The 26,915-nt window shown below is 39.7% G+C and overlaps 1 protein-coding gene across 7 annotated transcripts in view; it reads left to right on the top strand.

Annotated features, from left to right (window-relative positions):
- MAMDC2 (MAM domain containing 2) overlaps positions 1 to 26,915 on the top strand; it is a 398,140-nt gene that overhangs the window by 58,765 nt on the left and 312,460 nt on the right. For 3 of the 7 annotated variants that reach the window (XM_040449383.1, XM_040449381.1, XM_040449388.1), the window contains exons 2-3: positions 12,591 to 12,699; positions 25,691 to 25,809. In XM_040449383.1, the coding sequence (XP_040305317.1) occupies positions 25,718 to 25,809 (92 nt within the window). In that variant the 5' untranslated portion in view covers positions 12,591 to 12,699; positions 25,691 to 25,717. Of the gene's footprint in view, positions 1 to 12,590; positions 12,700 to 14,835; positions 14,912 to 20,317; positions 20,433 to 25,675; positions 25,810 to 26,915 lie in introns of all 7 variants that reach the window. The other 4 variants (XM_040449382.1, XM_040449387.1, XM_040449385.1 and 1 more) reach the window with 3 other exon arrangements.

Genomic DNA, 26,915 nt, shown 5'->3' with positions numbered 1-26,915 from the left:
TTATTGTACATTCTGGTTTCTTTTGGCTTGATTGTTCTATTTCTATGTTTTTGAATTAGATGTTTTACTTATATTCATTTCATTTTTCTTGATATAAGTACTTAAAGCTTAGAAATTTTTTCTGTCTACTGGTATAGCTATATCCTATGGCTTCTTGTAAGTGATATTTCAATTTATTGGTATTTTTTAGAAATTCAGCAATTTAAGTTTGTATTGATCTTTGATTCAAGAGTAGTTTGATAAAGTGTTTAAATATTTTCAGATTGAAGAAGGATCTCCTTAAAAATGTGTTACTCAGGGTCTTTTGTAATTCCATGAAAATTTTAGGATTGTTTGTTCTAGCTTTGAGAATAGCCAAAGTAATTTTGAAAAAGAAAACCAAAGCGGGAGGCATCACAATCCCAGACTTTAGCCTCTACTACAAAGCTGTAATCATCAAGACAGTATGATATTGGCAGAAAAACAGACACATAGACCAGTGGGATAGAATGGAAAACCCAGAATTGGACACACAAATGTATGGCCAACTAATCTTTGACAAAGCAGGAAAGAATATCCAATGGAAAAAAGACAGTCTCTTTAGCAAATGGTGCTGGGAGAATTGGACAGCAACATGCAGAAGAATGAAACTAGACCACCTTCTTACGCCATGCCAAAAATAAACTCAAAATGGATGAAAGACCTAAATGTGAGACAGGAAACTGAGGAGAAAACAGGCAACAACCTCTTTGCCTCAGCCAAAGCAATTTCTTACTCAACACATCTCCAAAGTTAAGGGAATTAAAAGCAAAAATGAACTGTTGGGGCCTCACCAAGATAAAAAGTTTCTGCACTGCAAAGGAAACAATCAACAAAACTAAAAGGCAACCGATGGAATGGAAGAAGATATGTGCAAATGACATATCAGATAAAGTGTTAGTATCAAAAATCTGTAAAGGACTTATCAAACTCAACACCTGAAAAACAAATAATCCAGTGAAGAAATGGGCAGAGGACATGAATAGACCCTTTTCCAAAGAAGACACCCAGACGGCCAACAGACATACGAAAAGATGCTCAACATCACTCATCATCAGGGAAATACAAATCAAAACCACACTGACATACCACCTCACACCAATCAGAGTGGCTAAAATTAACAACTCAGGAAACAACAGATGCTGGTGTGGATGTGGAGAAATGGGAATCCGCTTGCACTGTTGGTGGGAATGAAACTGGTGCAGCCACTCTGGAAAACACTATGGAGGTTCCTTTTAAAAATTAAAAACAGAAATACCCTATGACCCAGCAATAGCGCTACTAGGAATTTATCCAAAGGATACAGGAGTGCTGATTCATAGGGACGCATGTACCCTAATGTTTGTAGCAGCACTTGCAACAATAGCCAAATTGTGGAAAGAGCCTAGATGTCTATCAGCTGATGAATGGATAAAGAAGATGTGGTTTATATATACAATGGAATACTACTTGGCAATGAGAAAGAATGAAATCATGCCATTTGCAGCAACGTGGATGGAACTGGAGAGTGTTATGCTAAGTGAAATAAGTCATGCGGAGAAAGACAGATACCATATGTTTTCACTCATATGTGGATCTTGAGAAACTTAACAGAAGACCATGGGGGAGGGGAAGGAAAAAAAAAAGTTAGAGAGGGAGAGAGCCAAACCATAAGAGACTTTTAAAAACAGAATAAACTGAGGGTTGATGGGGGGTGGGAGGGAGGGGAGGGTGGGTGATGGGTATTGAGGAGGGCACCTGTTGGGATGAGCACTGGGTGTTGTATGTAAGCGATGAATCACGGGAATCTACCCCCAAAACCAAGAGCACACTGTACACACTGTGTGTTTTATTGCATTGTCATTTATATCTTTCAAACATAAAATATTTGTTCTTAATTTTTGTAAAAGTTACATGTGTTGTGTTCAGGCAGGACACCAAAAATTGGCTTCACTCTTTCCATATACAGTATTCAGTCATTTATGCAAGGATAATGACCCAAACTCTACCCAGTCGCAGGTCAAAAGTTCAAGATCGCCGCATGTTATGCTATTGTCTCTCTATGAAATCTAGCTGTAGCTCTACTTGCTTCAAAAACCTATAAAGCAAAAAGACAAATTTTTTCTCCCAGTACATAATGGCAGGACATGGACAGATAACTGGAATAAGCACTCTTGGTCAGAAAGAGGAAGGACAGAAGTGACAGAAATGTCATTCGTCCACAGTCATTCTTAAATCCTGTCAGGTATGCATTGTTTGAGAGCCCATTGGTGCCAGGAATGTTCTTTGTTAGATTCTGATTCTGTTAGATCCAATTCTGCTTTCTGAAAGCAGGCTCCCTTTCCCATTGTTCTCTGTGGTCTTTGGCTGTGCTCAGTGTGTGATCTTTTCTATTATTCTCCTTGACCACACCTGCAATGGATGTTGTAAACTGCTCTTCTGTGAGCTGTTCGGCTTTCTCCGTTCATTTCCTATTTCCAAAAGTTTGGGAGCCTAAGGATATTTTAAAGGATTTTAAGTGCAGACTCCTGGCTTATTTGGAAGAACAATTTTTAAGAACTTCACCAGTATTTTTGTTTGAATCCAGATAGTTCCAACTGCTAATAACCTCACAATTCTTTCTAGTCAGAATTCTGCTATATTTCCTTACTTTTTCTCCTCATAATATCTCGATTATCACTTTGAGACTGCTGTAGTTACAGAAATCAGAAGCCGTGGGAATTTCTGCATGGCTATCTCCTTAGGCAGATGTTTGTTTAAATACAACTTAATTCATTGGGAGTGTCTAACAATGGGGTGAACATTGCTGTGAAGCTCGGCTTTGATAGAACTTTGTCTCAAAAAGATCTCAGTTTTCTCTCTTACTGTTTGAAATCTAAAAGTTGCTGACTCTTCCAACTTTTCAGGTCCCAAATTTCGGGAATCTCTCATTTCCTTTATCTTCTTGTAAATCAGCCAACTTTCTGAATTTACCTCTCTCTCTTTTATAAATACCTTGGCAAAAAGCAATCACAGTTCACACATAGAATTAACAAACTTTGTCCCAATCTCTTTCTCTGGCTGTTCTAGGTACATGAGTTGACTCTTTACCTACTGGGGCTTTGAATTGTTTTGCCTTTCCAGCCTGCAATATCAGTTACCTATTGTCTTTGCCTGCCTTTTCCAATGCCATATATTTTAGATTTTTGTTACAATAATACCCACCCACTTTTGGTACTGATTTCTGTGTTAGAATAGGCTAAACTTAATCCGTGATAACAGCCCTGCAAATCTCAGTAGCTTAAGCACATAAAGGTTTACTTCTTGCTCTCACAAAGTTGACTGTAGGTTGTTGGTGGGGAGTAGGCGCTCCTCCACATAGGTACTCTGCAATTCAGGATGATTTAGGCTCTATCATCTAGGAAGTCATGGACTGCTCCGGCAGCGGAAGAAAGAGTTGAGAATTGTAAAAGAGCTTTCACTGTCAAAGAAATGACATCTGTTACTTCAGCTAAAATTTATTTTATTATCCAGTACTAATCAAATGGCGCCACTAACCTCTCCCACTAACCTGGGAACCTCTTGTGTTCCCAGGAAAGAAAGAGAAAGTATACTAGCAAGCACAATGTCTATCACATATGAAAGACTTTCTTATAAAACTCCCCTCCTAGGTGGGCTCTAGGGCCAGAGTTTTGTCCTTCCAAACCTGAGATTGTTGCTCATGTGCAGTGTTGGCAAACACCTCAAGGGCATCAGCAGATTTAGTGTTTTGAAATTCTACTTAACCCTTTGGTTACAGGCTTTCATCCAAAAATTGGCCGGGAAATTCCCCCACTGGATTTTCAGCCCTTAAATCCGTTTAATGTGTTGGAATTTAAAAACTATGTATTTTATCTAGCATTTTCCATTGTTTCCATTGTGAATTTATTTGCATAACTATGGAAATATCATTTGGCTGTCACTCCAAGAGTTCCCACCTCTGGCCAATCTCATTACTGAGATTTCTCACTACAGTCTCTTGTCTCTACTTCTTCCACTTGTCTTTGACACATTCTTTGCTTCCACTTGTCTTTGACTGGATCTTGGCTGCTTATGAGAGTCCTTGCACACAATGTGATCTGGGGATTATAACTTCTGACTTTGCCAAAAATTTAGTTTGCTTTTAATTTTTCCACTTCCTTGGCTGCTTTTGAATGATTTCTGGGAAGACATGGGGAAAATGCTTATTTGTATAACTATGTTCATAATGGAAGAATAAACTTTAGATTCTATTTATGAAGAAAGGCTTATTCATTTGTTTCTCACGTAAATGAAATGAATTGCTTTGAAACCAAAGAACCTTGTAATACCAAGGCAATATGCCTTGCTCATGGGTTCACAGAAGTGTGCATTAAAATGGGCTGTAAGCTCACATAATATAACCTTTTGATGTTATTCTAGAACAGTTAACTCAAATTATTTAAACCAGCAATATTAAGACTGTAGGGAAGGAGCTTATACAGGTGATCAGGTGTTTGCTTTTTGTTTTGCAGGGAAGCAAACTGGTCTTCATGCCATTCATGTAAGATATATAGTCAAGGTTTTCTTTGGACTCTTGTAATTACCAGTCTATAGTACACTTGAAAAACTCTGTCTCTCTTTAGTCTTACTTTTCCACCTTCCAGAGTGTCTTTATTCAGTCAATATAAGTTGATTCTGGAGGTCAAGATCAAAGAAACCCCGAAAAGCATCCTAGGATTTGAAGATCACTGAGATATGATTGTCGAAACATGGAGTAATGGAATGTCCTGATCCTGGTTTGACCGGGAAAGACCTGGTTTCCACCCCTCCCTGTGGACTTAGTACCTCATTTCCCTCTGAAAGTGTTCCAGGTGGGATCATCAATTACAGTGTCACTCTGTCTACTACATGTCCTTACATCTGTTTTCAAAGTCATTGTTTGGCAGTTAGTCAGACTGACAACATTTATTTAACATTTAAACTGTTTAGACACAGGCTCCCACTACTAGACTCCTTTTTGTTTCCTCCCAATATTCTCCATAGGGCCTCCTTTTTCTGAAGATTTTATGAAAGAAAATTCATAATAATGAAGGGTCTTATTTACATGCCACTCAATATATGTCGAGTGAAGAAAATGACTTCACTTATCTGCCTTTGTCAAGTCATTGTCTTTTGAGTGCAGTTTAGGCTTCAAATTCTGTGGTTTCAGGTTATAGATGCACAAATCACATATGGCATGAGACACACTGAAAACCAGAATCCCTCTTCATAAGTTTGAAATGTCATCATTTCTCCCAAGGACACAAGATTTCCTTTATGACTCTGCAGATATATCTAAAAGTCTTCATTTGTCAGTTTGATGAGTGTGCTACCAAATAACACTACCTTGGCACGTAAATCATTTTCCCATGAAATCTTTAAAGAGCATTGTCAAATGTTTCTTTGTAGCCTTTGATTCTGCTGGTTTTATGCTTTTAAGGTGTCAGGAAATATAGCTGACTCTCTGGGGTAATTTTCTTTTAAAGTTCTAGATAGCAGATGTTTATAAAACCTAATAGAAAAGGTCTTTCTCTTCTCTTGTGGGTTAGATTTAAATCAGAAAATACAATAACTGACAGAGTAGTTGTGAACTACATTAATAATTCTAAAATTTAAAATTAATATATTCTTCCATCTGGAGTCTTAACTAAACATTTTTAACATCTTTGAAATTCACAAAGAAAAGGTGTCTCTTGTCAAGTAACGAGAAGCTAGACAGCTAGGACTTTCATTGTTCTCAGGTCAGATATCGCTTAGATTCACACCCCCATTGCAATCAGAGTTATGCATATGTATGTTGAGAGCTTTCCCATTCAGCAAGCAGATTTATAATTCCTCTAGAGACAAGTTTTTGTTGCAAAGGACTAGCATCTCTATATGCATAATCACTCCTTTCTGTGTGCTTTTGCAGAGTGAGCCAGGATGCTCTTTATTTTTATGGACACATTTGAAAGCCTCTGCTTTCAACATTTATATTAAGGTGACAGTAGCACAATGTAAGAACATTCAATCAATCAATCATGTAAGATTTAATGAGCATTTATAATGTATTAGACTAAGCTAGGTACTGAGATTATGAAAATGAACAAAGAATAATCCCTGCCATTTAAAATACTCTTAGTGTAATGAGAAGGTAGATTCATTAATGAACAGTTATAAAGAAAAAATGTGAAAGGTGGAGCAGTGATAAAGGTTTTATTGCATACCCCACATAGACATGGGACCCCAGAAAGTGAGAGTAAACTTCAGTATAACTTGAATGTCATTTGGTTCACTAGAGTATGAGTTGGTTTCCTTTCCTGCATGGAGAATCCTATGGCCTAACCCCACCCTGTCCTCCACTGGGAGCTGAACCACTCTGGCTTGGAGCAGCCTGAGGAGAACTGCAGGTCCTTGCCTGAGTGTTCTCCGACTTGAGTCTTTTCTACAACTCACAGGAGGAGTTGTATGTGTTTACTCAGGGGACGCTAACAGATCTGATTTGATGTGGAATCATGCAACTTTTGTGGTAGGAAACCCAAGCTTCCAAAGGACCCCAGAAGCAGACCCGGAAAGTTCTTTTGACAAGGCATTACTTGGGACCACGTTAGGCCAGAGAAGATAGAAAGTTCAGGATCTAGAGGGCTCCAGTGATTGTAGGATTGGTGGTAGGAAGTTATTACCAACTGGATATGTTGGGCATTTGTCCATAATAAGACCTGCTCGTGCTAGCTTTGACTTACTAGATTCCATTGACCTTAATCCCCTCTGAATCAGTTCTGGCATTTTTGACAACAGGATCATGGTTCCAAGCTCCTTTTCATACAGTTGGCAACTCTGATCCTGTCCTGTCAGTTCTTTCTCCATTCCCAATTCTATTCATATTCATGCTATCTCTCCCACAACAAGGTAGAGAATGCAAGTTTCATCTCTTATTATTAAGGATATCTTACATAAAGAATACTCATGTAACGAAATAGCCATAGCACTCAGCTCTGGGCTTGACAGAGCAGGGTCCTAAGCAGAAGGAAGGCTGCTTGTCAAGGAAGATGTTGGCAGGGAGCCCTGTGGACCAGCAAGAATGTCAGCAGTATTTGCATGCTTGGCATGGAAGACACAGCTCTTCCTTCAGTCAGCAGCATGGAGTATCTGTATTCAAGTAGCTTTGACCTTGAACTGACTGCTGACCAGCTGCTGTCAAATTCATGTCTGGACAAATTAATGTCTGGAGAAGCCAGTCAGTAGACTAGACCAGTGCTGGTCAACAATGACCTTATTACCAATCCAAGGTGATAATACGAACTGTAAAGACAATGTAGCAAGTTTTGTATATAGCTAACTGTATTTGGTTTAAAGGAATCTGAGATGGTTTTTACGTATCTTTAGTGTTAGGAGTCTTCCTATTAAAGGCAATAGATGGCTATTTTATTTTATTTTATTTTTATTAAAAAACTTTTTTTAAACATTTATTTATTTTTGAGAGACAGAGAGGGGCAGAGAGAGAGGAAGACACAGAATCCGAAGCAGGCTCCAGGCTCCAAGCTGTCAGCACAGAGCCTGATGCGGGCTCGAACTCACAAACCGCGAAATCATGATCTGAGCCGAAATTGGACGCTTAACCGACTGAGCCACCCAGGCGCCCCAATGGCTATTTTATTTTCTGTCAAAATAATGTTTCTGTCAAAACAAAAGTTGGCAATTTTATGTTGGTTCTACAGATTTTAGGGGATTGTTTTGTTATTTCTTCCATGAAACATTCAGGTTTTGGGAACCACTGATATAAGAGTCTGGTATACAACTGTTCCCTAGAGCTTTCTTAACCTTGACACTTTTGGCATTTTGAGCCAGGTAATTCCTTGTTGGACAGGGAGTTGTTCTGTGCAGGGTAGGATGTTTTCCAGCATCATGGCCTCTAGCCACTCGACGCCAGTAACAACCCTCCACCTCCTGACATAGCAACTAAAAATGCCTTCAGGCATTAGGTGGGTTGGGGTGGGTTGAGTGGGGCTGTGCTCAAAAAGTTTGAAAGGTACTACTCCAGAGACATTGTAAATTTTATTTTATTGTTATTTGTTTATTTTATTATTTTCTCTTAAAGAATTTCTGTTGCAATAAACAACAGGTTATGGTCACTTGTATGGTGACCATTAATAAATGCAGGTAGCAAGGAGAACAAAGCTATTAAAATACAGTAAAGTCTTCATTTGAGAGCACAGTTTGTTCCGGAAACATACTTGTAATCCAAAGCACTTGTATGTCAAAGCCAATTTCCCCATAAGAAATAATGGGAACTCAGATGATTCGTTCACAACCTAAAAATATGCATATAAAAATGATTATAATATTGTAATATAATACAACATAATAAAGAAAATACAAAATATAAAGACAAATAAACAAACTAACCTGCACTTGGTTTTGAAAACCTTTGTGGCCGGTGTGAGGGAGACAAGAGAGAGGAGGGTTGTTATGTAGGACGACTTTCACTGTCACTAATGGAATCACTGCTATCTGTTGGCTCAATGGAGTCTTTTTCTTTTCATGCAACTTTAACAAGGAACCTATCCAATGACACTTTTTTTTTTGCCTCCTTTTGAGGATTTCACGGAAATGTGACATAGTGTTGTTGTTAAACAGATTCATCATTCACACTGCTACAGCCTTGTTCGGGTGGTGATTTTCTACAAAACTTTGTAGTGTTTCCCATATTTTACACATCTTCCTGATCTCATTTGAAGTGAGGGATTTCTCCACCTTTTTCTCCTTTTCCTCTGCAGACGAGCTCACCTCCATAATCTCTTGCTATTGCTTGAGATCCAACAGTTTGATGCAATAGTCAGATGCCAGTTGTGGGCACCTTCCAATGTTCTGAAAAAATCACTGATTTCTGTCCAACACCACAGCCTGAGACCAAGCATCTGAGCATGGGAGATGATCACCCACAATTGTGCAGAGAGAGAGAGAGAGAGAGAGAGAAGAACCATTGGTTCATTTGTGATTATGTGACATTCTACCTCATGTACTACTCATATTGAAAGACATTGCTCGTTTATCAAGTTAAAGTTTGTTAGAAATGTTTGCTCATCTTTTGGAACACTTGCAGAACAAGTTACTCACAATCCAGGATTTTAACGTGTGTGTGTGTGTGTGTGTGTGTGTGTGTGTGTGTGTGTATTCCTTTATTATCTATTATTATACCTTGATATGTGTCTCATAAAGATGCTGTAAGGCTTAGTTGGCATTAACAAAGTATTGAAAACTCTCAACTAAAGCATAGTGTAGAAAGACAAAGTATTATTACATATAATAGTATTTTGCATTGACATGTCACTTTTCACTTAAGACTCTCAATCTATTGGTTCAGTTGTTTCCTCAGTGTATGATTCTCAGTTCATGTCAGAGAAACTGAGGCACAAGCCAATATTCACCTGACAAAATAATCAGGGAATTAATTAAGTCTCTCATTTCCTTTATAATACCCTAATCACTTTTACTGTATATATTTTATAGTATGGTATAATACCATACTATATATACTATAGTATATAGTATATAGTGTATATAGTATATATAGTATAGTATTATATATATTATATAATATATTTAGTATGTAGTAAATATGTATTTTATATTTATATTCTATTCTATATACTTTACAATTTTTAAACACCCATATTTCTCTTTGCTCGGCTGGCAGCCTCTGAGAAGTAGGGGCAGGTCTTCTTTAGTTGTCTATCTCTCATAACTTACGGGGGGCTGTGGGCACCACATTCACGGGCAGCTGGCAGACCCTAGGAAATGCCAGTTGCATTAGCGCAGTCCTCTCCAGAAATATTTTCATTATAGATTCGTGTTTTCAGTGCTGGACTTTTAGTACTGAGATTGCTGTTAAGTAAACGTATCTGCATCTTTTGTAAAAATCTAGTTATAATACAACTTAAAATATTTGGTGGCATAATGAGGACCGCATTCTGATTTTCATGGACATTAACTATCTTTGCCTTCATGGGCTCCTTTCCTCCATTTAAAAAAAAAAGTTAAAAATGACAGTTTATGATTACATTGGTAGAAAGATGGCTACAATCTAAGATGGATTATATTCTTATTTTATGATTAAAAAATTATTAAAACACTCTTGTGGGACCCTAAAAGTACCGTGTACCCTGGGCACTGTGCCTGTGGTAACCAGTAAAGAAGTGAGCACTGAGGGTCACACAATGAAATGTTAACTATCTTTTTCCCCTTCATTCTCATGCTCCCTGGGAGATAGTCTGGTTTTATTGCCTCAGGGAAGAAAGACATAGAAAGCAATAAAAACACCAAGTTCTTGGCTTCTGGGTTCAAAAGCATGGGTTTTAAGATGGGTTTTAGGATGATGCCCTGGATTTGGAAGAGGAGATAAAGGGCCGGGGTGCCCCGTCCCTTGGGAGATGAAGAGTTCATGGACTGAAGATGGAGGGCACCAGAGAAGCCGAGAGCATGTGGGTTTGTCTGGGACCCCCAAATTGGAATTAAGACCTTATAGAAATCCCTGAGCAGGTGGGCCTGTCACTGCCTAGCCCTCTATTCCCGGGTAATGATTTTGGAGGTGTTGAACTGTGGGGCTTCTGTGTGCCTCCCAAGCCCAGTGTGGTGGGACCATGAAACTTTGATGGGCCAGGCAAACAGCTTAGGGATGGCATTTGGCTTCCAGGAACCCTGGGTGGAGAGGGACACAAGAAGGTTCTTGGTGGCCTAGAAAATGGCATGCTTGTGGCAGAGTGCCAGTCTACACAGAGTCCATGTGGCAGGACCAGGAGGGCAGAGCAGAGATCTGTGTGGATCCATACTAGAAGACCACAGGAGAATGAGGAGGTTTCCACGGATGTCAGCAGGGAGAGATGATGACAACAGAAATGGATTCTTGGCTTTGCAGCATCACACAAGCTCTTGAGAGTTGGAAGGGATCCATAATTGACCAAGATTAAGGTTTTTCCATCTTGGCAATATGAGCATTTGGAAAAGAAATTAAGTACAATTATGGAAAAACTAAAGTTGCAATTCTTGTACACCAGAAATTTGGTGGATTAGTATTCACTATACATAAGTGTTTATGGTGCTTGACAGTAATAAAGGATCTTCTGCTTTTATTTTTTTCATTTTGCAAAAATCTCATGGGTATTACGTCTGTCCTCATTTTACACTGTGGAAATGAAAGCACAGAAACATTAAGTGACTTGCCCAACGTCACACAGCTAGGACCTGAGCAATGACTCAAACCCATGGCCCCATTCACTCTCTCACTCCTGGTTTTTGATGTTCAATATTCCCCCCTAAGGATTTAAGTGAGAGTTTCCTGTGAGGCTCTCTAAAAATGCTGATATGGTACCAAAATGCTTTTAGTGTTTTGCAATTTAATGCTCAGATGTTAGGAGGGCAGAGAGTTCACATGCCTGAGCTCTGCTGCTCTACCCTGGGCTCTCTCTCTGCTATGTTCTATGCAGTTCTCTGCTCTCCTCTCAGAGGTGGGGAAGCAAGGGTATAGTTTGAATGCAGTGTAGGGGCCTAGTCCCAAAACAGTGGGATGAGGTGGGCCTAGGGTCTCCTGACTTGGATTCTCGGTGCCCCATCCAGGTGAGTGGATGCTGTTCTGCTTCCACAACCCTGTGCCCATTGTAGAATTTTCTTGTTTGTCTGTGTTTCTTGCTTGGCTGTGAGCAACTGAAGGCAAGGACTGCATTAGGGTTGTTTCCCATGGCATCCCCTCCTGGCATGTAGTAGGTACTTAAAATATTTCCTGAATGAATAGACAATTGAATGGATGGATGGGTGGATAGGTGGATGGATGGATGGATGGATGGATGAATTCTTGAGTACCTCAGTGTCCCTTACATAATCTTAGCCCTGTATTCCCTCAATAACAAGGCCTCTTCTGAGGGATGTTTGGGTTCAGCTTCCTTTATGTCACCTAAGAAAGCTTTGCAAAAATAGATACTTCTTCTGTAGGCCACTTCACTTCCTTTTTCCTTCCCTATTCCCCAATCCCTCCATTATTATTATTTCTATCCACCCTTGTAGTCAAGATGTTTGGAATATTTTTCCCTCTTCCATCTACATGTTTTTTCAGCTTATGTTTGTCAGCCTTCTTTAAACTCTCTTTAAATGCCAGAAGCACATGTTATGAATCCATATAACAGATACTTTGCTCTTTCTCATTTTGAAAAAAAGAAATTGATGGTAGAAAAAATTTCTAACGTGACAAATTGCCTTTTTAATTTATTACTATGTCTTATTTTTGAATTTACTTTTGGTAAATAATCTACATTATTGAATAAGTTTCAGTTCATTGGAGTCACTGAGTAATTGCTGTGTTGGATAAGTATTGTGCTTGTGATATTATTAGTTTTATCATATGTGCTAAGTTGTTTTTAGAAAATAGCCTCAGCATTACTTGAAAAGAGGTGGAAAATACTTTATATATCCCACATCCAGTGAATTTGTAATTAAAGCAATGTCATAAAGATGGTAAATTTGCAATGGATCATTAAAAAATTGTTTTAAAGCAGTACATGATAAATAAGATTTATCTCTTAACAGATTCTAATTTATTTTCTCAGGCACCATGACAGAGAAGCCTATCCCAAAGATTATGATATAGAAGGTCCCGAGGAAATAAAAAAACTGTGTAATTCAACATATTGGCGACTTGGAACCAATGAACCCCCAGTAAGTAATTGCTACTGATTTCTTTTATTTAAAAACATTTTTTTAATGTTTATTTATTTATTTATTTATTTTGAGAGAGAGAGAGCACAAGCAGGGGAGAGGCAGAGACAGAGGGAGAGAGAATCCCAAGTAGTCTTTGTGCTGCCAGCACAGAACCCAATGTGGGGCTCCAACTCACAAACTGTGAGATCATGACCTGAGTCTAAGAGTCCGACGCTTAACCAACTGAGCCACCCAGGTGCCCCTGATTTCCTTTAAGTGGAATCTTCTTCCAGGTGAAACATGGAAAAGTAAAGGTGCAAGCACTTTGTGCCACCCTCCTAAGCTATGTTGGTTACTTAGGCAGGTGACTTAGTCACTGTGTGCTTCAGTGACCTTACCTGTAAATGTGCACAGTTCATAAAGTTATTATTGGGAAAATTCAATGAGATAAAGCAAATAAAGTGCTTACCTCAGTACCTAGCATATAGTGAGCACTCAAGAAATTATTAGTGCTCTTATGATGCTGTTGCTGTAGCCACAGCATTTTGTTCAATGTCTCCTTTAACCTTCACAATAATCCTGTGCAGTAGGTATTATTGTTTCTATTTTACGGATGGGGAGAAACTCCTAGAAGTTAAGTGACTTACTCAAAGTCAAACAGCTGGGAGTGGCAGAGTGAGAGTTTGAGTCCAGTTCTTTGATTTCAAGTCTTTTGTATTTGTCTTAAGGTGGTGGAGTTGTGACTTATTAAAACATGCTGGTATTATTCTCCTAACGTTTGTATGATCCAATTCCTAAAGGAATATTCACTGCACAAGTACTTCCTATTTGAATTGCCGTGAGTGGCTTACTCCTTGGCTATTTTGGTGCCTGCCCAATCAGTGTAAGGCAGGAGCTCACCTCTCCAGAGACTCCCAAATTGTGTCCTACCATGTTAAGAGCTTTAGGACTGCCTAAAGACTCAATTCAGCCTTATAGGATGGCTTTGGGGCCTGAAGAGCTGGTAATTTGACTAGGACACATGTGAATGTGTTCAGAAGACTGGGTTTGCATCACATTCTGCCCCCAAAGTCAGGGCTAGCTTGAAATAAGGCAAGCCCAGTAAGATGAGTAATTCAATATTGGAAATGGAGCTAGAAGATTCTCAGTTCTCCAGGGTTATGGGAATGAATTAGCCTATCAGGGCCCATGCTTGTTACCTTCTTGCCTTTTATACTTGCAATGGACAGAGAATGATAAGGACAGCCTGAAAAATGGGGACTTACTACAAAGATGCAGGTATCTGGCTATGGAATCAAGGACAGTCACAGGAACAAAGACAGGTCTAAAGCAAGACATCCTCCCCCTCCCCTTTCACACACACACACACACACACACACACACACACACACACACACACTGTCTCATTGGCATGCTTATTTTGTTTTGCTGCTCATTGCCTTCTTGCCCCTATAGCTCCAATCTCAAGGGCATTCTGATAGTTTCCTCAGTTCCCACATTGCCCTTCTACCTTGCACCAAGCCGCCTTTTGGTCACTAGCCAGTACATGGAGGGGTTCTCAAGTCTGATGCTCAACTCTGTCAATAGCCACTCTGCCCTGTTCCACCAGAGCCAGCTTTGCCTTGCTTTCTTGAGCGCGGGGCTACATGGTCAGGACAAGAGCAAGTTGGGCAAAGCAGGCATTACCTGGTGTGCATTTAGCATCTTTGACTTTTTTTTTTTTTTTTTTTGAGAGGGTGGGGTGGGGCATGAGCAGAGGAGGGGCAGAGAGAGAGAGGGAGACACAGAATCCGAAGCAGGCTCCAGGCTCTGAGCTGTCAGCACAGAGCCCAACACAGGGCTCAAACTCGCGAACTGCAAGATCGTGACCTGAGCCGGAGTCGGACGCTTAACCGACTGAGTCACCTAGCCGCCCCTAGCATCTTTGACTCTTAAAAACCATTTATTTTTGATTTCTCAATGAAAATGTTCTTGGCCTCTGGGTTGTGGGAGGATGTGAGATGAGGTGAACTATGAGATGTAGGAACCTCAAACATTCATTTTGTTCCATCTACACATCATAGCAATCAAGACTCAGGTTTAATAGAGGATGTATAAATTAGATAATATTTTATTTTCTTCATGGTCATTGAAACTGTGTGCTTCTTCTTCCAGGTTTATAGGTATATTGATAGGAATGAAAATAGATCAATGGGTCAACTATTTCTGATGCTATTCTCATATCTTAATAGTAAGTTACATTTTTGTGTATTTTTGTGTATAAAGCACTGGTTCATCTATCTTGTTTCTTGCTCTTCTCAACAAAGTTATAAAGTTGACAAGAAAGATATTATTATTCCAGTTCTAAACCTAGACTCACTGATATTCAGTGATTCCCCCCAAGGTCCCAGGTGTAAAAAGGAGAGGGATACAGGCACAGAACCTTCGTATTTTCATATGTCGGGTGTGATGCTGGATATAGCAGGAGTAAGGATGAGTTTTCCTCTTGCCACAGAGTTTTGATAGAGGCCTAAACACTAGGATACTCTCAATAGTGGGTGAAAACCACACATCCTAAAGCAAGATCCTAGACCATCTAGGCACCTGCTAAGATATTCTAAACCAGGTTAGGCCAGTATGAGTGATTATGTCCTTGAAGACTAGAGTCTAGAGTTCAGGAAGGATTTATTTATTTGTGGGTTGTATGCCCCTTCTTCCTCAATTGAGAGGTTTTCCTTCCTCAGTTTTCAAGGGAATGAGACACATGAATATTTGTGTCCTGGAATTTAGATGAGTTGGGTTCCAGGTATATGACACATGTGAAACAGCAAGGCCCACCTGCTGCAGGATTCTACGTCTAAAGCACCCCCAGTTGGAAAAGTGAGAAGTTTAAATCTAATACAGTTAGAAGTTTTGATTATGTCACTGGACTGGAAAATTTCATAACTAAAATGAGATCCTTCTTGAGATTGAGGGACCTAGAAACGTTATGGGATTTGCTTAAAATTTCCATTAAGTGAAAGGAAAGAACTAGCCATCCATGGGGGCTGGAAGAGGCAGTATGATTAAAATGAAGTTGCTTCATGAATTGCATCCTACTGATGCAACAGGATCAATTCAATTCAACAGGATCAATTCAACAGGATCGATTCTGACTTTATCTCAGAGTCTGGACCAATCTTCAGGTTGGCCCTCTGAGTGGCCCACGTTGTATAAATGAGGAGACTGAGGTGAAGTGAAGCTAAATGACTTGTTCAAAGTCAAACAGCTATAAAGTTGTATTAAACTTTAAAATCTAGGGGCGCCTGGGTGGCGCAGTCGGTTAAGCGTCCGACTTCAGCCAGGTCACGATCTTGCGGTCCGTGAGTTCGAGCCCCGCGTCGGGCTCTGGGCTGATGGCTCGGAGCCTGGAGCCTGTTTCCGATTCTGTGTCTCCCTCTCTCTCTGCCCCTTCCCCGTTCATGCTCTGTCTCTCTCTGTCCCCAAAATAAATAAACGTTGAAAAAAAAAATTTTTTTTTAATTTTTAAATCTATTTTTCCCCTCTGATTACAGAATCTAAGATCTTAAATACTTCTCCAACTGCCTCTTGGAGCACTAAGTTGTTCCACCCCTAGCCCAGTGGTCTTTTTAACCCCCAACACTGCATCCTCCCTGCAGAAAATGAACCTGATTGGCTTTCGTCCTCTGACTTGGGCATTATGTACATCTCACTGCATATGTGTTGTGGCATCAGTTTCTTACATCTTATCTATAACTCTATCCTGTTTGCTGAATTACGTCTATACACATGCCAGCTAGCCCTATTCCCATATGTCTCTTTTCCTAAATGTCTTCTTAGCAGTTTTGGATTTTTGCAGTATTGCTGCTGAGTGGTTGCTTTTTATGTCCACCAGCATTTCTCTTCTGCTGCATGAAGTTCTCACTGCCCATATATGCTGTAGCTGGGGCTATTGTGAGCATTGTTTGTTTGTACCGGGCTTTTAAATTAGCCTTTCTTTGTGTCTACATTTTGGCTGAAACTCCAAAAGGCCACAAACAAAAACATAGTCCCATGTGCCAAAGTGAAATATTAGGCCACTTGAGTGGGGCCCCCAAAGATGGTGCCCTTAGGCCAGCACTCACATGAAGGATACAAGAGGACTGAAATCAAAGAAGCCAAAAGTAGAGTTTGAGAGAAGAAACAGGGTTTTGGAAAAGGTGTACTGTGAGTCTCATCTGCCTGGTGAAGTTAAGGTTCGGGTGATCTGTCTGAAACAGCAGAGCAGAAGGAGAGGAACTAGATACCTGTACATTATTGGTGGGACAAAGATAAATGAGCACTCAGGCCCAGAGGTGGCTTTTGGGGATCAGATGTGGGCCATGTAGAAGAGAAAGATGACAGGGAGTCATCTCAGAACCTGCCCAAGAGCCCCTCATGTAGGGATTTAAGGGACATTGACTGGGTTCCCAGGGGCTGAGGAAGGACAGTTAAGTCCAGACAGTGGCAGCCTGTGTCATGGAACATAACCACTGAATATTTCCAGAAGGGATCTTAATATCCAACAGAATATCTCAAGGAGGTCTGTTTCGAACATCAATCAATGCTGGAGAGGGTCAGACTTCAGACATACCCAGAGGAAACCGAAACAAGATGATACTTCCATTTTTCTTGCATTTACCTCTCTCTTCCTCCTATCCCCACTCACTCATCTTAAACCCTCCAGAAGCCAGAGGGAGTTGAGGAGTAGGAAAGAAGTTTAAGGGGGACAATTGAGAAGAAGCTAAATGTGCCCCCTTTTCCTACTGAGTTATGCCAAGCTAAAGCTGACCCAAGGTACAGGAATTTTAAATGAAACTTTCATTTTAAATGGAGTTTTGGCCAGTACTTGGGACTGGGTATTTTACTTACCTCAGTTAGATTCCTCCTGGGACAGAAGGAGCCAGAAGATGTTTATATTAGCTGAGAGTAACCATAAAGTGGTGGCAACTGTTCTATATTTCATCAAGGAGCATAAGAAAGAATCCACCTCTCCAAAGGACTATGGATGAGCAGTGATGGAGGAAGAATAGATTTGTTTATTGATTGCACCTACTTACAAGTCCCACCTACTCAGTGAACTAGTTGTCCATTTGTGTATAAAAGAGCAGGCCACATCACCCCTCTCTATCCCCTTCCCTTCTTTTAGTTTTCTTCGTGGAATTTAAATTACTTGACTAGAACACATGCTCCATAAGAGAAAAGACTGGTCTGTTTTGTTCTCTGCTCTATCTCCAGTTCCTAGAATGGTGCCTGGTATAGAGTGGGTGCTTAATAAACATCTGTGGAAGGAAGGAATGAAGGAAGAGAAGAAGGAAAAAGGCAAAAGAGGAAGAAGAAAGAGGAGGAAGAGGAGGAGGAAGGCAAGAAGGAATGAAGGGAAGAAAAAAGGGAAGGAGGAAGGGAGGGAGGAACGAAGATATTCCACAAATATGTATTAAGGGCCTATTATTTTGCTAAGTGCTGGGGTAAGAAACATAATTTGGAACAAGGTCACTGTACATCAGGAATTCACAGGCTTGTGAGACGATGCAGGTTTACAACCACAGTGGCTAAGTGTACGACGGATGCTATGATGGGGAGAAGATCAGGATGCTGACAGGGACACCTGAACTGAAATGGGCTGAGGGGAGGATCATGGATGGCTTCCTAGTGGAGGAGGCCACAGTGAAGCTCTTGAACTGAATCTAAAGAACCATTTGTTGGTGAAATCTGGAAACATGCCAGTCAGGTTTCAGTGGTGGCATAATCAAATTCCTATCGTGGTGGTCCTTCAGGCTTGGGGAGACCCAGTGGGGCCATGGGGCTGCAGATTCACAGGGGAGCAGTCATTCGAGCCACTGGAGTTTCTCTGATTATTTTACTCACCTAAGAAATTATGGGAAATTGTATTTTAAACTGTAGTGTTTTGTCTTGGTATTTTATTTAAACTTTATTCAGGTGCTGCTTAGCTGTACCAGAGTGAGTCCCATGTAAACTAAAATGCTCAGGAGTCCTTCTATCATTGCTTCTTCACTTGCAAAGCCCCTCACCTAAGGATTCTCACACCACTTCTAAAGGCTGTGTCACAATCAGTATGTAAGACTGATTCTGAGGAAGTAAACTCAGAAGAATTAAGTACAATGTACATTTGATGCTGTGTCATAGAGCTGAGAACTTATTAGACATAAAAGAACAAGGAAAACCATGAGTGATTTTACTAAACAGATTTTCTTATACAGCTAATGGATCAATGCCAAGGCATTTTTGGAACTAAAAGGACAGCATGGATGAGCAAATTAGGCTAATATTACTATTAATAGCATTACAGTCATTTTGGACTTTAAAATGGAAAATAAGTGAATAGTACAAAAGTGTGCTATCATTCATTTTATGAAGTGATAGAGAACAGCCAAGTAGGTCTCAAATATGAACTGTTTTAGTGGATGGAAGTATGACATTTAAAAACTGATGACCTAAAAGGGATATAAAGGCATATAATTCTACCAGATCTGAGAAAATCAATTATAATTTACTTAATTGGTTCAGGTATTTTTTTTTTTCTTGCTTGACATAGTAGAATAGTGTTTTGGCCTCTATAGTCTTACAGATGTTTCTTGCACTCAGCTCTAAGCACCTGAAAGAGGCAAATGGATCAAATTTTTGTAAATGGAATAATTTTAAATACCATTGGAGGAGAACCACTTAAACCAGGAAAAAGGAAGATGTTTGGGGATAGCGGGCTGTGGAGTGAGGGCATCCTCCTGCTTCATGTTTCCATAATCTTTGGGCTTAGAGCTGATGCCACCAGTTCCAGCGTCCTCTCGAGGGTCTACTCTGGAGTGTCTTTTCCAATATCAGCACATGATATTGTGGGCCTATTTATTCTAGCATATATCTTCTCCGCCATTTCTAGGGATTTGGGACAAAATGAACACAGGCGTCTGCCATTTTGATCCATCACTCTCCTTCACAATTCTTTTTCGGTATCAACAATCATGCCTAATTTAGCTTTTAGAGAAACTAGATTTTACTTTTTCAGTATATTAGTTTGCTTAAGCACATGCCACTGTTATGTTGAACAAATGGGACTCAAAAGATGCAATCACACGCCCCCCCCCCCACACACATATTCTTTGTCCCCACTGTCTATTCACCCTACTTTGTGGAGTTACTTCTTTCTGGTGTCCCTGGATAAAATGTTGTACATATTTTATAATTTTTGTGCTCACTCTCAGATAATAGAAAGTCTATTGGTCACATTTCACTAATTAAAGTATCTCATCAAAATGATAAATTTCATTGAAGGCAAAAGATTTTCTCCTCCTCCAGTTAGAGTGTGCTCCAGGCCAGGGAAGTCCGTAGAGGGAAGTGTGTCCACGTGGGGAGGTTTGGCTGATTTTCTATTTCTTCACTTGCTCTGTTTTTTCCTTCCCTCAGACAACAACTAAAATGCCCTCTTGTGATTATTCTACTAATATTAATTACTTAACTGAGACTGTTTTTGTTAAAAGAAACAGTTTTGTTATCTGACAGTGATCATAAGAAAAGATTGAACAAGTAGTGGAAAAAAAGAGTGAAATCATTTTTCTGATTGTACCCCATGAGTCCCAGTTGTTCAAAATAATGATGGGAAGGGGGCCTCTCTGCTTCTCTCGAGATCCTTTAAATAATCTGTATGTGGAGCTGCTGAGTTCTCCTAGACATGAAAACAGAGCCAGAATTTACAAGAGCAAAACTACTGCTGAGAAATAAGAATCATCCTTTTTTTTAAGATACAGACTTTTTAAAGGTTAATTTATTAATTTTCGAGAGAGGGAGAGTGCACACGAGTGGGGCAGAGAGAGAGGGAGACAGAGAATCCCAAGCATCCTCTTCTGAGCCATCCAGGTACCCATAAAGATAAAGACTTTTAACAAAGTCTCAATATTACTTGATGATGATGATTTTTTGGCAATAGTACAAGAAAGCTACAGTTGACAGGGGAAGTGCTGTTTTACAGGGTAAAACTAAACTCTTCAGTTATGACTGAAGATCTGTGATAATAGATGGCAACTTAAGTATTCCAGAGTGAGGTGCCAAATCTGTCACGTAGCACATGCGAAGCATTTGGGGGCAGTGACTGGTTTTGAGCCTCTTGGTCCCTTATCCACCTTGAAGATTAAAAAAAGAAAGAAAGAAAAGGCTGAAATTAAAGAGACCTGGCTGAGAGTATTTGGAATTTGGAGAGAATTTCTGTGCTGAGTTCGACCCCTCCTATCCCCATAGGATAAGCTACTTCATTCTGGGCAGGGAATTTGATTAAGTATTACCCTGAAGTTGGGAAACTTGGTTGACTGAGGTCTGACTTATTCCCAAAGCAGCCTGTGGCATCAGAGAGGGAACTTGACTTGAAAAGTATCTGCAGGGGCACCTGGGTGTTTGTTGGTTAAGTGTCTGACTCTGGCTCAGGTCGTGATCTCACAGTTCATGAGTTCAAGACCTGCGTCAGGCTTTGTGCTGACAGCTCAGAGCCTGGAGCCTGCTTCTGATTCTGTGTCTCCCTCTTTCTCTGCCCCTCCCCTGATCATGCTCTGTCTCTCTCTCAAAAATAAATAAACATTTAAAAAATATTTATAGAAAAGGAAAATATCTGCATTTCCTTCAGTATGAGTCAGAGGAGTCTGCTTTCTGGGGACCCGATAAGCAACATAAGAAAGAAATGTCAATTAGTGATCATCTAAAATGAATCTTCCCAAGAGAGATTCTTCTGTAAGTAAGTCATCCACAGCAGAAAGAGTCTGTTTACCCTCAAATGTGGAACTTGAGGGGCAGTCATAAATGACTTTCTCTTTCCCTGTGCCAGTTACCCAGGTTACATGTCTACTGGGATTTCTTAAATGCTGTACATACAGGAAGAGTTCATCTTGGAAGATTACAAGTTGGGACTTTAAGAAAAATTGATAGGAAAATGGGGAATAAGATTAAAGTTATAAAGCAAACTTCCTATACACACATTAGATATTTTTTAGATTATCATTTGACTCAAGCTAGATTTTATTATGCAAATTTAATGGAAATTTTAGTGATTATCCTATGAGTTTGTGCTCTGTTAACTTAGCTATCTCACACACCAAATTGCCAATCTCCAGTTTGTGATATATATATGTATATAGAGAGCCCAAAAGACTTTTAAACATATGGTAGTGCTTTTATAAATTATGCACCCTTATGTCAGGTTATGAACATTTCTAGGCCAAAGTGATTTTTCACATTAAAATGGTGTAGGATTAGGTTTGCCCACATGCAACAGAAACCACAGATCAACAGTGGCTGTTCACATAAGGTTTTATTCTTTCCCGTAAAGAGTCTGGAGGATAGCAGGTCAGGACTGGCGTGGAAGTCGCGCAGATTGTCAGAGACCTATTCCTTCCAACTTTCTACTCTGCCATCCTTTGTGCAGAGTCCAACATGGTGGCTAGAAGCCTGTCATTATGTTCACATTTCAGACAGCAGGAAGAGAAAAACAGAAGCAGGACCTTTCCTGGAGGTTGTATAAATTACTTCCATTTATGTCTCGTTGTTCAGAACCAGTCACTAGTTCTATTTACATATAAAGGAGACTAGAAGTTTACGTGTTACGTTGAGCACCAGGTGTCGTATGGATGTGTTAAATCACTATATTGTACACCTGAAGCTAATGTGACACTGTAAGTTAGCTAACTGGAATTTAAATTAAAACTTTAAAAACTTTTTTTAAAAAAATAAAGGACACTAGAAAATGTAGTTTGAAACACCATATGCCCACCTGAAATTTTGATGTTCTATTACTGATGAAATTGAGGGACAACATTTGCCCCTGATACAGGAAACAAAGGTTCGGACTGGGCTCTGGAGGCAGATGGCTTCTCTTGGACCTTTGCTCCACCACTTACTAGGTTGTAACTTTGATCAAGAGTCTAAAACTTTTTGTGTCTTTATTTTTTCCAGTGTAAAGTGGGGATATTAGAGTTTTCATGAACACTTAACGTGAAGACATTTAGAATAGCGTCTGACATGTGCTGTTGTTATTACCATTATCCCCAGGCTTTACTGCAACTCACTAAGCTACAGTCAGTAGAGACTCTGGAGTTAGTTTACTATTCTAGCCTGGAATTTCATAGATATGGATTGATCAATGAATGAGTCAGATTGCATGTTTTGAATTGTGTAACTTCTACCTTCTCACTGGTTTACCTAGGTGTTACTTAATCTGTTTCAGCCTCAGTTTTCCCTTCCCTAAAATGAAGAAAAACTATGCCAAGTGTTCTTCTTTTCTCCCTTCAGATCTACTTTCCACCCTTCTCAACCTTGCTCTGTGCCCAGAAGCTGACCTTTATGGATGGCTTTGATGAGTTTCCTTGTCCTCTGGCTTTCTGTTCAGATTAGCCTGTGGAAGGCACTCACAGATGATCAGAGGTGGTGGGCGAGTTAGCTTGGACATTTATTCTGTGATTTTCTCCCTGCAGGGCCATGGTTTGGCAGTGGCTGTGTGCTATAGGCTGAATGTTTATGTGCCCCCAAAACTCAAATGTTGAAATCCTAACCCCCAGGGTGATGAAATTAGGAGGTAGGTCCTTGGGAAGTGATCAGGTCATGAGGATGGAATCAGAAATGGGATTAGTGCCATAATAAAAGAGACCTCAGAGAGTTCCTTCCCTCCTTCTGCCGTGTGAGGGTACGATGAAAAGATGGCTGTCCATCAACCAGGAAGTAGGCTCTCACCAGCCACTGCTGGTGCCTTGATCTTGGAGTTCCCAGCCTCCAGAACTGTGAGAAATAAATTTCTGTTGTTTATAAGTCACTCAGTTTATGGCATTTATAAGGGCAATCCAAATGGACTAAGATACCGTATGTCTGTTCTGAAACCCACAAGTACCAAGTGACCTTCTCTTTACAGCTATAGGCCTTACTAGTTTCCAGTAACTGCTCTACCCTATGGCTCTCCACAATTGCTACCCTCAGGGTGCTTCAACATTTTCTGAATGCTGGCCACACTTTTATAAACTGATCTTCCATTAAACTCTACTCAGTTACCCATTTGATTGTTCTTTTCTTTCTGTGACTACGATTGATACACAAGACTCATAGGATTGCTTTCAGTATTTAATGAAATCATGCCTATGAAGTGCTTCATACTCAGTCAATAAACTTAAATCCACTAATGCTATCATCTGTTTTTCTTCTAACTCCTCATTATTTCATGTTTGCAAATATCTTCGTTTCATATAATTTTCAAAGGTGTTGATTGATTGAAAATGTTGAAATATTTTACTGCTGAATATGACCAGAGAATTATCTAAGGTTAATTTTTGGGTCAACCTTACTCATTAAAACAAAACTGTGCATAGTAATTTTTTTCCCAAAGTAAATGTCTTATTTTTTTGTTAAAGTATATAATATGAAGCTCAATAATACAGTGTCTTTTACCATGGACTTGTGAACCTGGGAATCTATGAGGAAGAGTAGTTGAGCAAAGGGTATAAGGAGTCAGAGCTGAGAAATTGGGCTGGGTGGCTGGTGATTCAGGAGGTTGAGGCCTTAGAGAACATTGGTCAGAGAAGCCAAGGATCTATAGAGCCATGGAGTAGACCAGGTAACCAGGACCAGAGACTATAAAACTGCTTTGAGTAGGGTAGGCTCCCAGTTACAGCAGAACCTTATTCTACTGACCCAAAGTGGGCCATGGGTATTTGACTATAGCTAAGATACTCTTGCAGTTCAAGTCTCCAAATATCTAAACAGAGATTTTTCTCTCTCTTTAAAAAAAAAAAAAAAATATATATATATATATATATACACACACATATATATGTAAGTATATATATATATATGGGTGTGTGTATATATATGTGTATATATACATTATATCTATGGTATTAGTGTGATCTAGGACTTCATTGGATGTCTTAGGGAGGTTAGTCTTCAGGTTTGGGGAAAGTAATGGGTTCTCTTGGTCGTGGTGAGTTCTGCTTCTCTGCTGTGAACCTCCACATTCATGATCTTCTAGAGTTTGGAATGGAAAAAATATTGAATACTCAATGCCAATTTTTGTTCGTAAGATCCCCTAGATGTTACCCCTGATGCTTCTTCAATTGGTTTGAGGGCATCTTGCAATTTGCAGGTTTTTCTCATAGGAGTAATTGCTTGATAGCTTGTTGAGTCATCCTTGATAGAGAATGGATGATGATGGTGCTGCTGCTGCTGGTGCTCATTGCTGGTGCTGAAGTCCCATGTGATTTACAAAGCAATTGCTACAAACATTTTCTTACTTAGAGAAATTAACATATATGATCCTTGAGAAGAAAGGAGAAAGCAGTATTTAGTTGAAGGCATTTCATAGAAACAACCAATTTGATTTTTTTATTTTCCAGTAACATAGTAAGGAATTGGCATTTTCACATATTTACAATGAAATCATTGACTGCTAAGAGGTATTTTTTTAAGTTTATTTATTTTTAAGAGAGAGAGAGAGAGAGAGAGAGAGACGTGGGGAAGGGGTAGAGAGAGGGCGAGAGAGAGAGAATCCCAAGCAGGCTCCAGACTCTGAGCTGTCAGTGCAGAGCCTGGCGTGGGGCTCAAATCCACAAACTGTGAGATCATGACCTGAGCTGAAGCTGGACACTTAACCAACTAAGCCACCCAGGCGCCCAAAGATATTACTTATTTTTTAATGTCAACAGCGTCAACAATTACAATCAATATATACTTTGGGGCACCTGGGTGGCTCAGTCAGTTAAGCATCTGACTCTTCATTTCAACTCAGGTCATGATCCCAGAGTTGTTGGGTCAAGCCCCAAGTGGGGCTCCTCACTGAGTGTGGAGCCTGCTTGAGATTCTCTCTCTCCCCCTTTCCTTGTACCCCTCCTCCTGCTCACACACACACGCACTCCCTTTCTCTCTCTCTCTCTCTTAAAAAAAAAAATCAGTAATGTACTTCAACAAAAATATTTTAGTAACTGACCATTTTTGGCAATGTATTTACTTTTCTCATATGTAGCTTCTATTTTTCCAGATTTGGATATCAGAAACACATGAACAAATGGCACAAGTTTATTTAAACAGAGAATTGGCTACAATAAAGAGAAAGGCTTTACTGAATGAAGAAACAATGAGCTCTGGGATTATTGAAAGGTATTCTTAATACTTTCCTTCACTTACAGAACATATATGTGCAGGAAAGGGTCTGGATGAGTAGTGAGGAGGTGCAGTGGCCCTGGATACCCATTACAGGAACACATCAAGCACGGTGAACACATCTCAGTCTCCTGTGCTTTCTGTTCATCCTGTTCCCCCTGTCTAGAATTCCCTTTCCTTCAAGTGTTTGCCAATCAGCATTACCCATTCTGGGTCCTCTTTACACATTTTTTTTTTCTGGTCAGTGTTCTGACTATTTAGGTTTGAACACCAGCTCCACCATTTACTTGTGAAAGTAAACAGTATCTATAATCTTCAGTTTTTCAACCTGTAAAATGGGAATTAAAATCAGTATCTACTTCATAAGGTTGTTGGGAAGTTTAGGTGTAAAGAAGTATGAAATGTTCATAGAAATATTGCCTGACAAGCAGTAAAAATTAGGTGAGCTGTCAATCAGGATTAATTGCTCTTATATTCTTGCCCTCTGAGCATTTTGTTAATGCTCTACATAACAGTTGGATTTACATTCTACTTATTTATATGTATGTGTGTTTCCCTTGAAATCGTTCCTTGAAAGTAGGAACTATTTCTTTTTTTTAAATTTGTTTAACGTTTATTTATTTTTGAGAGAGACAGAGTGTGAGCAGGGAAGGGGCAGAGAGAGAGGGAGAGAGAGGGAAAGAATCCCAAGCAGGGGTGCTGCCAGCACAGAGCCTGATGTGGGGCTCGAACTCACAAATTATGAGATCATGACTTGAGCTGAAGTCAGGAGTTGGACACTTAACCAACTGGGCCACCCAGGCAACCCATAGAACTGTTTCTTATCTGTTCATATCTGTAGTCTTGAAACTTGGTATAGTGCCTTTCCATGGAAAACTCTATCCATAGACTTTGTCTTATCTTGTAACTATTGGAAAATGCAGTGAAAACAATGACAAAATGCTGAATTTTTAATTTACTTGTTGGGACATTTTATTTTGCAAAGTGTGTGAAAGGTGCAGACATGAAAATCTTTTAAAAATCTATCATAAAAATTCCTTCCCAGCTATACCACCCATGCATTTGTAATAATTTTCTTCATGGTTATACAAGTTATAATTGAA

This window comes from Herpailurus yagouaroundi, unplaced genomic scaffold, assembly GCF_014898765.1.
Source record: "Herpailurus yagouaroundi ecotype Mexico unplaced genomic scaffold, PumYag 199, whole genome shotgun sequence".
Classification (NCBI taxonomy): domain Eukaryota; kingdom Metazoa; phylum Chordata; class Mammalia; order Carnivora; family Felidae; genus Herpailurus; species Herpailurus yagouaroundi.
This window is presented reverse-complemented; position numbering and strand designations above follow the sequence as displayed.